This window comes from Struthio camelus, chromosome 5 (genome assembly GCF_040807025.1).
Source record: "Struthio camelus isolate bStrCam1 chromosome 5, bStrCam1.hap1, whole genome shotgun sequence".
NCBI classification, from domain to species: Eukaryota; Metazoa; Chordata; class Aves; order Struthioniformes; family Struthionidae; genus Struthio; species Struthio camelus.
Window position 1 is genome coordinate 3,977,159 of NC_090946.1, and position 12,180 is coordinate 3,989,338.

Sequence of the window (12,180 nt, forward strand, 5' to 3'; positions counted from 1 at the left end):
GTGCCTGGTTGGGTGCTTGGGAAAGGAAACCACAGAGCCCACGTGGCCCCAGACACAAGGCCTGGAGGAGGTTCTGGAAGAGGGAAAAATGGGAACCAGGGCAGGGGCAGAGCCCAGAACTGTTGGCTTATGCTGGGGCCTGCCCCAGGCCAGTCTGGGCAGGTCCCACAGCGGGGAGGGTTGGGGGAGTCACATGGAGAGGGGCCACACTGGTCACAAGAGCCTGCGGGCAAGCGCAGAGACGTGGCCTGCCTGAGTCACCGATGCTGGGGGAGCTCCAGCTATCAGCAGCAGAGGGGAGGGCCGGTACGAGCACGAGGGCCAGTGCGGAGAAGAGGCATCCCCCCACAGAGGGGACGTGTCTGCTGGGGAACATGGCAGCCAGGCCTCAGAGCTTGGCTCAGCTAGAGCTGCTCAGTTCTGCCCCAGTTCCCTGCCCTGGCACTGGCCCCAGAGTGGCAGTGCAGCACCAGGACCCGCTCTCCAGGCACCCATCTCTCCCGCCCTCGCGCCCCGGCGGTGCCAAAGGATACGATGGCAGGTGCGTTGCAGAAGCCAGTGGTTTATTACCCTTCCACCACTACATGCGGGGCTGCTCCCACTGCCCGCCCCTGTGGGGCAGATAAGGAAGGGTCAAGGAGCCACTGGCTGGGGAGATGCAAGCAGCCTGACAAGGCGTGGCACGAGAGCTGTGGCAGTGGGCTGGGACCTGCACCCCTCCATCCCCGTTGCCCTGAGCCGGGCACCCTGCATCGCAGACACGCACTGAGCAGACGGAGGAGCCCATGAGGTGCTGCACGTTTCATGGGAACGCTCCCTTGGGGGCTCCTAACATGACGCGGCTCTGACAGGTCTGGCTCTGCAGACGTGGTGTCCTGCCATCCCGCTGAGGAGGGCTGGCAGCGCGGAGCCCAGACCAGGCTCCACGGGCCTGCTCAGGGGCAATCAGCCTGACACGGGCCGAGGCCCAGGCTCCGGGGTCAGCCAGGCCCCGCGGCAGCCAGCTCGGCAGGCTGAGCAAAGACGAGGAGGGAGCGGCAGGAACAGTCACGCTGCAGCTGGCTCCATGCCTGTCACGGTACTCCTCACCCTGCACAGCCTGGGAGCCGTCCCTGAGGCTGGCAAGAGGCTGAGGCCTGTCCACAGGGGAGGCAAAGGATGCGGCCCGGGTCTGTCCTGCTGGTGCGGCCCGCCCTGCACAGCGACGTCTCTGCCACGAGGGAGCTGACCCCCTTCCTCCCAGGGGCAGGAGGGCCAGGCAGCCCCAGCACAAGCAGTGGGAGCCTCTGGCGAGGGGAAGGCGATAGGCCGAGAGTGGGGCCAGCACGGCGAGCAGAGCAGCGAAGGGAGCGGAGAGCTCGGGGCTGGCAGTCTCGGGAGCACAGTGTCAGCGCTCAGCGCTGAGCAGGGGCTGTGGGGAGAGCATCCATGAGCTTGGCACCTCCGCCCTGGTGCCCCGCTCACCCTGGCAGGACCCCACCATCCCACCCTGCTGAGGCTGCGATGGGATGCATGTCCCAGAGCTCAGCTCTCCAAAGCCGCCCTAAGCCCCGTGCTGTGCAGCATCCTGCATCCAACGCGAACCTGGCCAGCAGCGCTGCAGAGACAGTACCTGGCGAGTGTCCACCGAGTCCGGCTCCGGGCGCTTCCAGCCTGGCCTGGCCAGGGCCCACAGCACTAGCACCCCGAAGAGCAAGATCAGGAGGCCCAGCGTGTTGGCAAAGACAGCCTCAGGGGGCAGGTAGGCATACGCCGTTGTCCCGTTCTTCCTTTGGAAGAGAGGGACAACGCTCACCTCGCCCGGGGCAGCCCAACCCCGCCACATGCCACCCTTGGGTACAATCCAGTGGCTTCTCATGCCGTGACAGGAACAACCCTGCTGCCCTGATGGCCAGTAAGGCTGCTCCAGGCCCTCCCTGTGACCATAAGTCCCCTGGCCCCTGCTGAACACCCAGCCTTCTCTGGGTGCCCCTGCAGGGAGCAGCCAACAGCAGGCTCCTAGGGAGGTGGGTGGGTGTACATGGCAGCCCTGGTACAGCCCAGGCCAGAGGTGGTGTCCAGGGGTTTTAAGAGCTACCAAGAGCCTTCCCAGATGTATCCAGGCTCCACCTAAACCCACAGAAACCATCACCCACCCTGGCGAACCTGCAGCAGGGGGTTCTGCAGGTTAACCCCATGCTAAGGGGGGAAATCACTTCCCTTAGTCTGCCCCTGCCACTGCCTAGTGTCACTTGGTGCCACTTCTGCTGGCATTGAGAGATGATGAACGACTTAAACCCCCCTTGGCCTCTGCTCTTGCAAGGCTTTCCCCCTAACCTGGTCCAGAGGGCCCCACATGCCCTCCCACCACCACCTGTCCCAGCCACGTCCCAAGCGGTGACACTCACAGGCTGAAGAAGAGCTTCTCGTTGATGCCTGACACGCACGAAGCCATGGCCAGCATGAGGATGGTGGAGCCAAAGAAAACGTGGACAGGCTTGTAGAGGGCGCGGAGCCAGGCAGGGGCCCAGGGCAGCAGGAAGGAGGTGAAGCCGGCGAGCCACTGTGGGAATGGGAGGCGGGGGTCAGTGCAGGTGGCACGGGAGCCAGGGCACGGGGAGCTGGCGTGGCACCCACCTGGCAGGAGAAGAGCAGCACGGTGGCCAGCCCCAGCCAGCTGTGAAGCGAGTACATGTTGGGTGTCCCGCGGGCGTTGTGGAAGTTGAAGACGGCCACCAGCCCCAGGACGGTGAGGCCAAAGGCCACCAGGGCCAGAGCGCTGTGCAGCACCTTCCAGGGGAGCTTGGGGCCACTCCAGGAGAGGGGCAGGCGGTACACCAGGGCCACTGCGGGCGCAAGAGGTCAGGTGGGGCCAGCGGGGGCCGCGGCCTGGCCCTGCCCACGCCAACCTGCTCACCTGCGCCGTACAGCACCACCATGCCTGTCACCATCAGCACGGGGTGCCAGTTAAACATCTGAGCACTGCCATCCCAGGCGAAGCCGCCGCGCCACTGCTGGCACCAGGCGCTGACAAAGGCCACGCACACGACCCCCAGGGCACCAAGCAGGGCGCAGAAGGGCAGGAAGGGCAGCTCCACCATCTCTGCTCCGGGGCGACGGCACCTGTGGAGAGCACGGCACCCACTGAGCCTCCGCTGGGGCTGTGCCCCCGCGCTGGCTTTCTCCTGCTGATAGGCACCCACCGGGGAGGAGCCAGACCGAAAGAGGAACTGGCTGCTCTAGTGCTGTTCCCAGAGAGGAGGCTGCGAAGAAGGGGTGGCGACGAGCCCCACCGCTGACCAGGCTGGGGGACGATGCCAGGGATCCGAAGCTGTTCAGCTGGGGACGAGCCCAGAGTGACACCTGCTCTCGCAGAGCCAGGACCGCCAGGCAGCGCTCTGCCATGCCGCACTGACGTGCAGCCCAGCAGCTCAGTGGCCAGGGCCTCACTAGGGCAGCAGGGCATCCGGGTCCCTCCTGCAACCCCAGCGCTTCCCTCTATGCCCTCTATGGCACCCACAGCAGCACCCTGCGGCATCTGCGCCCTGGCTCCCCTTCCATCCCTTTCACATGTGCCCGTGCTCCCCTGGCCCCCGCACCTGCTGCACCCACCTGCACTCTGTCAGCCCCATGCGCTTGCGCCCCACTTCCAACACCAGGGCTGCGTGCTCAAGCAGCCTCCACCTGCTCCTGGCACCCCCTGCCCCCTCCCGCCATGCCAGCCCTCACCCCACCTGCTCCGCCGGGGTCAGGGACCCCGCCAGCGTCACCCACAGAGCCCCACGGCCCTGCCGTCGGGGTGCTTCCCTCAGCCCGTGGGCCACGGCTCTCTCTGGGACCGCAGGACTGCGCAGGGCAGGCAGGCGGCTGACAGGGACAGAGCTGTGCTCATTTGCATAGTGTTTTGCATCTGCCTCCAGAAATAAAGAGTTCTGCCCTGTCCGGGCGTGGGGGACAGCCCCGTGCCCACTCCTGTGGCGGGGGGGGGAGAGATGCTCACGCACGCTGCGACAGGCCTGCCTGGGGCTGGCCCCGGCCAGCTCCACCAGTCCCGGGGGGGACGCGAGGCTCCGCATGGCTGGGCAGCGTGCTGGGAGCAGGCTCCACCGCCTTCACGCAGCACCCACACAGCGCAGGGGGGTCACGAGCTCAGCCGCTCGCTCCCGCCCTGAGGGCTTGCAAAACTCACAGCAGTGCTACTTGCACCACACTAGCCACACAACACCAGGTGGCCAGACGGCCCTGGATGCCAAGAGGAAGGAGCTGGGCGCAGGGGGCTCCGAGCGTAACCAAAAGCCAAGCGAGGAGGAGCGCTCAGTGCCCCAGAGCCTGCAGCACGGGCGGCACAGGGGCTCTCAGGGGGGAGAGACCCCCCCCCCATCTCCCCACAGCGCCACCAGGCCCATGCTCCCCGGGGACGTGAGCTCAGTCCCAGCACACCCAGGAGCCAAACCAGGGGACGCCTGTGCTCCGGGGGGAGGGGGGGGAGGCCGTATCTGCGTGCACTCGGCCCTGCCCCGGCGGCCCGGGAAAGGGGGAACGACAAAGGCCGTGTCCTCCAAACCGCCAGGCCAGCGCCAAGGGGCCTGGCCCCACGCCTCCCCCCCCGAAACACGGGGTCTGGCCCCACGGCTCCCCCTAAACCCGAGAGGGGGCCGCGGCAGCCCCAGTCCCAGGCCCTGGCGGGCCGGCGCCGCGGCCCCCCTACCTCAGGCCGGCGCGGGGCATGCCGGGCCACCGCCCCCGGCGGCGCGCGCGGCCGCTCTAGTCGCTCGTCTCTGTGCCGCCCCGGGCCAGCCGCCCCCCGCCAGAGAGCGCGCGGCAATCCGTGGCTAGAGCGGCCTCCGCACCCTTCCTCTATCCGCTCGCTTCCGCCGCCGCCTCAGTGGCTGGGCCGTTTCCATGGAGATGGAAGATGGCGGCCGCAGGTGGGCGCTCGGCTGCTCGCAGAGCCACCGGGGGGCGGGGGGCGAGGATACCGTCGGCACCGGCGGCCCGGGGCACTGCGGCCTGCCTCTGCCCCTGCCCGGGGCGGCTGCGCAGGCGAGCAGGGGTTCGGGGAGACCCGCGGGGAGTGGGCCTGGGGGCAGGAGGCCTGGGGGCAGCGCGGCCTGCCTAGGCATTGAGGGGACAGGGGGGCGACGAGGGGCCGCCGGGGGAGCCCTGGGCTTGGAGGGTGGCAGGAGGCTGTGTGGTGGTGACGAGGGGCCGCCGGGGGAGCCCTGGGCTTGGAGGGGGTCAGAGGGCTGCGTGGGGGCGACGAGGGGCCGCCGGGGGAGCCCTGGGCTTGGAGGGTGGCAGGAGGCTGTGTGGGGGCGACGAGGGGCCGCCGGGGGAGCCCTGGGCTTGGAGGGGGTCAGAGGGCTGCGTGGGGGCGACGAGGGGCCGCCGGGGGAGCCCTGGGCTTGGAGGGTGGCAGGAGGCTGTGTGGTGGTGACGAGGGGCCGCCGGGAGAGCCCTGGGCTTGGAGGGGGTCAGAGGGCTGCGTGGGGGCGACGAGGGGCCGCTGGGGGAGCCCTGGGCTTGGAGGGGGTCAGAGGGCTGTGTGGTGGTGACGAGGGGCCGCTGGGGGAGCCCTGGGCTTGGAGGGGGTCAGAGGGCTGCCTTGGGGAGAGGGGGATAACCCCTGCATGGCAGCCAGGCATCTGCCTTACCTGTGCTCCTTGGGGACAACGTGCTGCTTTCTCAGAGCAGTGCAGGCCCTGGCCTGGCTGTCAGCGATGGGAAAGCCGTGCAGGAGGGCTGTGTCTCCTTGCTCAGCCCCAGTCAGCCCTGCTGTTTGGCGTGTCCTTTCTGACCAGCCACCTCAGACTGGGTGCAGGGTCCAGGAGCGGGGCAAAGGAGAGCGATGCTGCGTCGCAGCATGCCCAAACCTGCTCCCATAGCACGGCCTGCCCAGGCCTGCCCATGAGCTGGTGTGCAGCTTTGGCGTGTGGCTTCCACTCACTTGTCCACCTTGACAAGTGTAAGCAACCTGCCTGGACTGTCCTCCTGTCTCTGCCCCGGGACTCATGCATCTTCCTCATCCCTGAATTTCTTTCCATCTGTTCCCTCAGGTTAGGGGCTGCTGTAAGGCTTAAGAGTGCGAGAGAGAGATTCAATCTGAGTCTGCTGCACGGTGAGAGACAAAAGGGGGGAGACAGCTTATTCATAAGAGCCCCAGCTTGCAGAATAAAGGCAGGAGGATGGCTCTGCATAGGAACCTGCAGGCCTCGCTGCTTGGGGTAGAGAACTGGCAGTCTCATTGCTACATATGTGCAACATAAGAGGAGCCAGGCAGGTTGTTCCCTGAGCTGGGCCTGGCTGCAGAAGCACAGAAACCAGCAGGCTCCTTTTTGGATTTACTCTGGATTTTCTCACTGTGGGGATCAGGAAGAGTTGGATTCTGTGTCAGTTGTGGCGTTTGTGTCTGGCCCTGCTGAGCTATACCCTCTGCTCCCCTTCCAGGCCCCAGGTGCTGGCTGTAGGGAAAGGCTGTGGTACGAGAGGTGACGCTGAGCCCCTCGGCTCCAGAGCATGAGCTGGCCTTGTCACTTGGGATGCCGGGGCTGAGGGCTTGTGCCCCTGGGAAAGGAAGATGCTCCAGACCAGTAATTACAGCCTGGTGCTGTTCCTGCAGTTTCTGCTGCTTTTCTACGACCTGTTTGTCAACTCCTTCTCTGAGCTGCTCCGCACAGCTCCTGCTGTCCAACTTGTCCTCTTCATGTGAGTGCCAGGCAGACCTAGAGGTGTGAGCGGGGGACAGGAGGGCTGGGGTCTCCCGTACCACAAGGGTGCTTACAACCTCTCTCTCCTCCTGCAGTATCCAGGACATTGCCATCCTCTTCAACGTCATCATCATCTTTCTCATGTTCTTCAACACCTTCGTCTTCCAGGCCGGTCTGGTCAACCTCCTCTTTCACAAGTTCAAGGGGACCATCCTCCTGTCAGCGGCCTACCTGGCACTCAGCATCTCTTTCCATGTCTGGGTCATGGTAGGCTGAGAGGGGTCCTGGGCTGCCAACTTTCCCCAGAGGACATGCAGACAGGGCACTGGTCCCCTTGCTTTGCTGGCCACAACCCCTGGCTCCCCTCAGCCCCTCTCCCACATGCTGGGCATCAGTGGAGGGCCAGAATCTCCCCCTGCACCTTTTGTCCTGCACAGTTTGGAAACAGCTGCTCCCCCGGGGGATTTGGGGAAGACTTAGCCTGCCTGTGTGAGCAGCTTTTCAGTAGGTGGGTGAGTGTGTCCAGGAAAGCTCTCTGCTCCCAAGAGGGCAGTGAAGGCAGGAGCAGTGGGGAATTTAGCTGTAGAGATGGGAGAGGTCTTCTCTCAGCCTCTGGCATGACTCCCCCTCCTCACTGCTCCTTGTCCCCCTGCAATTGCGCATGTGCCCCGGCCACGGTTTTTGGGCTTGTAGGCTGCAGCAGTGACGCAGCAGATGTTCCTGGGCCGTGCTCAGCCCAGGAGGCAAAGAGAGGTCATTTGAGAGGCAGGCACTGAGCTATGAGAAGCAGGGACTGGCCTCACAGTCTGCTCAGTACTTGCCCTGACTGGAAGGGAGCTGCCACATCCCAGCCCCCTCCCTGGTTGACCTGCTGGACAATCCTCTTTCCCCATGGAAAGCCCCCTGGCTCTGGCGCTGCGCTGGCACACACTGCTCTGGGTAATCCCCAGCCTGAAGGCCGTGACAGCAGCACCTTGTATTACCTGGGATTAATCTCCAGCAAATGCCAGCGCTCAGAGGCTGGCTGCAGCCCCCCATCCGCTGGCATCAGACAGCTCAGCAAGCTGTAAGGGTTCCCTGCTCATCTGAGAAGCATCTTTCCCTTCTGTCCCTGGCCTTAGCGCTCCCTTGTCCTCTGCCCCAGGCACCAGACCCCAAAAGTAGCAACCCACAACCCCACCTGGCCCCTGAGTACCCCCCTGCGTAGCCCCAGCTATTCTGGGCGTGGGGCAGGGACAGTGCCCCAGCTCCGAGGGTGCCACCCCCACCCCGCTACCAGAGCGCTATGGTGCCGAGGATAGTAAGCGCTCAAGGGGTGGGAGCTGCCCGAGTGTGCAGCCGGGCTTGCGCTGCCCACACACCACCCGGGCAGGGGATTGACAGGGATTTCCTGGGATCTGAAGTCTGAAGCTAGAATAGGTCCTGGCTCGCTGTCTAAATCCCTTGAGCTGCTTAACCTTTGGGGTAGGGCGCTGCTCCCGGCTGCACGCTGTCTCTCGGAGTCAGCCACCGTGCCCACGGGTTCTTGCCCAGGCAGAGAAGGATCTCGTTCTCCCCTGGTGGGGAGAGCCTCAAGGCAGCCACGGTCCGTAGGGTGCAGGGACAGCCTTCTCCTGCTGGCGTTCCCAGGGCACCGTGCTGGGGGAGCTAAAGGTGCAGGGTGCTGAACTCTCCCCGTCCCCAAGCAGTAATGCAAGGGTTATTTCTTGGCCCTGACGCCCCACACATTTGTCTGTCTGCCTCAGAACCTGCGGTGGAGAGAATCCAGCCGTTTCGTGTGGACCGAAGGCCTGCAGACGCTTTTTGTCTTCCAGAGATTGGGTAAGGGCTCACCTTCTCAGGGTGCTGCCTGCCTCACTGGCCATGCTGGGACAGCCCACAGCAGCCCTGGCATCCATGTCAGGGTGGTTGTGGGGGTCCTGTACCATCAGCGGAGGCCCCTGGACCGCCTCTGGGAGCGTGTGTGACGTAACTCCTCAGGGAGGGAGGTGGGGGTGGATGTTCCTGCCCGCCTGGCCCTCACCTCCCTCTCTCCACCAGCGGCTGTGCTTTACTGCTACTTCTACAAGAGAACCGCGGTGCACCTGGGCGACCCCCTCTTCTATCAGGACTCGCTGTGGCTGCGCAAGGAGTTTGCTCAGCTCCGTGGCTGACAGCTCTGCTCAGGCTTTCGGCTGCCTGTTGCCTCATCTCAGCATGCGCAGGCAGCTCCCGGGGTGAGCAGCGCCCTTGCACGCAGGATCAGCGTTTGCCCATGCCAGCTCTCCTGGGGTTCCTTCCATTCCTCCTCGTCTGTGGGCCCAGCCGCTGCCTTGCCAGGGATGGAGCCAAGAGGCCAGAGGGCTTGTCCAGGCCCTATGACTCCAGTCCAGACACATTCCTCCTCTTCCTTCTCTTCCTCCTTCTGGGGACCCATCCTTCCACCTGCTCCAGTGTGGCTCATGCTCCGGCAGCAGCAGGAGCTGCAGGATGCACGCTGCGGGCCCAGCCGTGCAGCAGGAGGGCTCTATCCCGGCATTACATCCCCTGCTGGGACTTAGTTTTTGTAAATTATAAAGAAATAAATTGGCTGTGTTTTCCAGCGGCTGTCGTGTGTCTGTGTGCTGCGGGCACCCCCAGGCCGCTCCTGCTCTTTTCTTGGACTGCGATGCCGTGTTGACAGCAAGCTTCCTTGAGTGACTGTTCTGGAGAGAACTGAACCAATAATGTTATTTACTCATTAGCAGGCCCTAGCTAGCTAGGCAGTGTGTTTTCAGTCACAAAACTGGGACTGTTTTCACCTTGCATCACCTCTCAGTGTCATGCAGGCCACTGGTCCCAACTGGGGATGCTCAGACTGAGGTAGAAGCAGTGGGGGCTCTGGGTGGCATGGGTTTATCCCCGAGCTGCGTTGGGCAGAGGGAGGAGGATCGTTCATGCAGTGCATAGGTGAGAGCTGGTGAGATGTGAAAGAGGGGGAGCGGAAGAGCAGGTTCCCCGTGTCCCGGTTGGGGACAAGGGCTGCAGGACATACGAGAAGGGCAGTGGCTCTGGGTGGCCAGGGGGAACATGGGAGCCAGCAGCTCACCCGTGAAAGCACAGTTTCCCTGCCAGTCTTTGGACTTCGGTAGGAAGCGCTTGAACAGAGGGAGCGCTGGAGCGGGGCCGCGGCTCCTGGTTCTCTGCCGCGAGCAGCCGCCGGCGCCGCGGCGAGCCCGCCGGGCCGGGGCCGCGAACCGGCGTCTCGGAGGTCCCCCAGTCCTCCCCGGCCATAGAGGGGGCGGCGAGAGCGGCCTGGCGCATGCCCCTCCGAGCGCTCCCGGGAGTGAGGGCGGCTGTGGCGGTCTCCATGGAGATGGAAGATGGCGCCCAGGAGTGAGTGCGGGGCCGGGCTGGGCCCGGGCGCCGGTGGGTGCGGCGGGAGCCGGGGACAGCGGGGCTGGGGGAGGCGGGAGGCGGCGGCGGGAGCCGGGGGCAGCGGGGCTGGGGGAGCCGGGGGGCGGCGAGAGCCGGGGGCAGCGGGCCGGGCCGCCCCCGCCGACGGCCGGCGTCTGCTCGCAGGCCGGCAGCGCTCCTCGGTGCCGCTGCAGATCCTGCTCTTCCTCAACGGCTGGTACTGCGCCACTTACTTCCTCCTGGAGGCCTTCATCTTCGTCTACAAGGGTGAGCCCGGCCCCCTCCCCGCCCCCCCGGCCCCCCCCTCCGTCCCCGAGGGCGGTGGCGGCCCACCCGCGGCCGTGCCAGCCCTGAGGGCGGCGGTGGCTGTGCCCGCAGTGCTGCTGTTGCCCTACCCCTCCGCCAACCTGGCGCTGGATGTGGTCATGCTCTTCCTCTACCTGGGCACTGAGGTCACCCGCATCTTCTTTGGTAAGTCCTGGGGTAAGCAGGCGGTGGGGGCCTGGCATGGGCGGCTGGGGCGCTCCAGCCTTGCACACCTCCAGGGCCCAAGCCCACGGTGGCTGGTGTTTGCTCAGGACCCCAGCAGGAAGTGCTGGGGCTGCAGCAGAACCATTTGCTGTGTCCCCCACGGCGGGGTCCTGGCCACAGATGAGCATGGACCCCGCTGGGAGCCTCAGTACCCTTGTGCTGCATGAGGTAGAGGTGAGGCCACAGTAACGTTGCGCTGTGCAGGCTCAAAGGGCAACCTGTGCCAGCGGAAGGTGCCGCTCTCCATCAGCTTGGCCCTGACCTTCCCGGCGGCCACGATGGCGGCCTACTACCTGCTGCTCCAGACCTACGCCCTGCGCCTGGAAGCCATCCTCAACGCCATCCTCCTGGTCTTCTATGCTGCAGAGCTGCTGCTGGGCATCCTCACGCTGGCCTCCTTCTCCAGGTAGTGCTGCAGCTGGAAGCCTGGCCACGTGGTGCAAGGAAGGAAATAACCTGCCCCCCAGCCCGGCACGGTGGGAACCAGGCAGGGCGAGCTGTGGGGTGCAGCCCCCGCCCTAGCCTGGGGGCCTGCTGCTGCCTGCTGACCCAGCCCCATCTCCCCTTCTCTGCAGCACGGATTCGTACTGAGGGCCAGCGCAACACGGTACGATGCCATTCCCGAGCGGCACAGGTACAAGGGACGGCAGGAAGCCCGCAGCCATGCTGACAGCTCCGTCGTCCAGCCCACACCCTACCCCCAGCTGGCCGTGGTGGGAGGGACAGAGATGTGCTGCCGGGCTGGCCCCGCTCCGGCGCGGTCGGGGCGCTGGGCCGAGCGCACGTTGGCGTCGGCGGGTGTCTGTGGCTCAGCCTGTGCCAACGGGCAGCTGCGGGGCAGGGCAGCCTCCACCCTGCGCGTTCCCCTCTACTCTGCCTGCAACACGTGCAAGTAACTCGCTGGGCAGCACCCGCCCTGCTGCCGTCTGGGACTCCAGCTCCACGTAGCAGGATCCGGACCCCTGGGCTTGTGACACGCAGGTCAGTTGGAGATACGGAGAATTACTTTTTCTACTGCAACCTCAGAATAATTTACTATTTTCCAATAAATATTTATTTTTACCTGGTGCCTGGGCATGTAGCTTCCCCCAGGGCTGTTTGGAGCCAGCGCAGGGGGCAGAGGGGCTGCACTTGCCTGCGTGGCCACATGCCGGCAGAACCAGTGCAGGAAGCCCTCACGCATGTTAGAGGTCAGGTACCGGTGGAGGCCAGGTACCGCTCTGCCTGCCCTTCTGGTAGCCCCAGCGCATCTGCCTCCGTCGCTGGCACCGGCAGCTCCAAGAGCCCTGCTCCGCTCTCGCCACTTGCCAGGAAGCAGCAGTATGAGTCATTCTGGTCCTCAGCTGCACAAATAAGCCAGGCCTGGGGAAGGCTGTGCCAGGGCCTGCATTAGCAGGGAGCTGTGCTCACCCCCGCCCCCCCCAAAAATCTCTGAGCCTGCCACCAGCACCCACCTGTGTGCACAGAGCACCCGAGGGAGTCTCCCAAGCTGCCCTTCCCTCCCCTGCAGCCTTGCACTGCACAGGGTCCATAAAACACCCCCTCTATTATTAGAACTTGTTACAAAGGAAACCCAGAAGAGGAGCCA

The 12,180-nt window shown here is 65.2% G+C and overlaps 3 protein-coding genes across 15 annotated transcripts; 2 read left to right on the forward strand and 1 right to left on the reverse strand.

The window, feature by feature from the left end:
• Window positions 1-542: 542 nt before the first annotated feature.
• On the reverse strand, window positions 543-4,827 carry CYB561A3 (cytochrome b561 family member A3). Of its 9 annotated transcripts, none has more exons than XM_068944236.1 (7): window positions 4,688-4,827; window positions 3,183-3,318; window positions 2,897-3,102; window positions 2,617-2,825; window positions 2,388-2,542; window positions 1,613-1,677; window positions 543-1,411 (listed from the first exon to the last, which is right to left on the reverse strand). In XM_068944236.1, the coding sequence occupies exons 3-7, from the start codon at window positions 3,078-3,080 to the stop codon at window positions 1,395-1,397; spliced, it is 630 nt and encodes a 209-aa protein (XP_068800337.1). In that variant the 5' UTR covers window positions 3,081-3,102; window positions 3,183-3,318; window positions 4,688-4,827; the 3' UTR covers window positions 543-1,394. The 9 variants fall into 9 exon arrangements, with proteins under 9 accessions (XP_068800337.1, XP_068800335.1, XP_068800332.1 ...); XM_068944234.1 differs by having other exon boundaries at window positions 1,613-1,769; XM_068944231.1 differs by lacking the exon at window positions 1,613-1,677.
• Window positions 4,770-9,267, forward strand: TMEM138 (transmembrane protein 138). 2 transcript variants are annotated; one of them, XM_068944238.1, is made up of 6 exons: window positions 4,823-4,907; window positions 6,036-6,097; window positions 6,427-6,684; window positions 6,782-6,953; window positions 8,432-8,507; window positions 8,727-9,267. In XM_068944238.1, exons 3-6 carry the CDS (start codon window positions 6,557-6,559, stop codon window positions 8,837-8,839), a joined length of 489 nt encoding a protein of 162 aa, XP_068800339.1. In that variant the 5' UTR covers window positions 4,823-4,907; window positions 6,036-6,097; window positions 6,427-6,556; the 3' UTR covers window positions 8,840-9,267. The 2 variants fall into 2 exon arrangements, with proteins under 2 accessions (XP_068800340.1, XP_068800339.1); XM_068944239.1 differs by lacking the exon at window positions 6,036-6,097 and having other exon boundaries at window positions 4,770-4,907.
• Window positions 9,268-9,930: 663 nt separating this feature from the next.
• Window positions 9,931-11,654, forward strand: TMEM216 (transmembrane protein 216). 4 transcript variants are annotated; one of them, XM_068944248.1, is made up of 5 exons: window positions 9,931-10,040; window positions 10,227-10,328; window positions 10,440-10,532; window positions 10,797-10,998; window positions 11,168-11,654. In XM_068944248.1, exons 1-5 carry the CDS (start codon window positions 10,028-10,030, stop codon window positions 11,181-11,183), a joined length of 426 nt encoding a protein of 141 aa, XP_068800349.1. In that variant the 5' UTR covers window positions 9,931-10,027; the 3' UTR covers window positions 11,184-11,654. The 4 variants fall into 4 exon arrangements, with proteins under 4 accessions (XP_068800349.1, XP_068800350.1, XP_068800347.1 ...); XM_068944249.1 differs by having other exon boundaries at window positions 9,993-10,040; window positions 10,256-10,328; XM_068944246.1 differs by having other exon boundaries at window positions 10,008-10,073.
• The last annotated feature ends 526 nt before the right edge of the window (window positions 11,655-12,180 follow it).

Excerpts from the sequence above, each read along its gene's own strand:
- TMEM138 (XM_068944239.1), top strand. The coding sequence starts at position 6,557 with ATGCTCCAGACCAGTAATTACAGCCTGGTGCTGTTCCTGCAGTTTCTG. Across the intron at positions 6,685-6,781 it reads GTCCAACTTGTCCTCTTCAT|TATCCAGGACATTGCCATCC; the intron begins GTGAGTGCCAGG and ends CTCCTCCTGCAG. Across the intron at positions 8,508-8,726 it reads TTTTGTCTTCCAGAGATTGG|CGGCTGTGCTTTACTGCTAC; the intron begins GTAAGGGCTCAC and ends TCTCTCCACCAG.
- TMEM216 (XM_068944246.1), top strand. The coding sequence starts at position 10,028 with ATGGCGCCCAGGAGTGAGTGCGGGGCCGGGCTGGGCCCGGGCGCCG. Across the intron at positions 10,074-10,226 it reads CGGGCTGGGCCCGGGCGCCG|GCCGGCAGCGCTCCTCGGTG; the intron begins GTGGGTGCGGCG and ends GTCTGCTCGCAG. Across the intron at positions 10,329-10,439 it reads CTTCATCTTCGTCTACAAGG|TGCTGCTGTTGCCCTACCCC; the intron begins GTGAGCCCGGCC and ends CTGTGCCCGCAG.
- CYB561A3 (XM_068944229.1), bottom strand. The coding sequence starts at position 4,707 with ATGCCCCGCGCCGGCCTGAG. Across the intron at positions 3,103-4,687 it reads ATGCCCCGCGCCGGCCTGAG|GTGCCGTCGCCCCGGAGCAG; the intron begins GTAGGGGGGCCG and ends TGCTCTCCACAG. Across the intron at positions 1,412-2,387 it reads GAGAAGCTCTTCTTCAGCCT|CCCCTGCTCAGCGCTGAGCG; the intron begins GTGAGTGTCACC and ends CTCTCCCCACAG.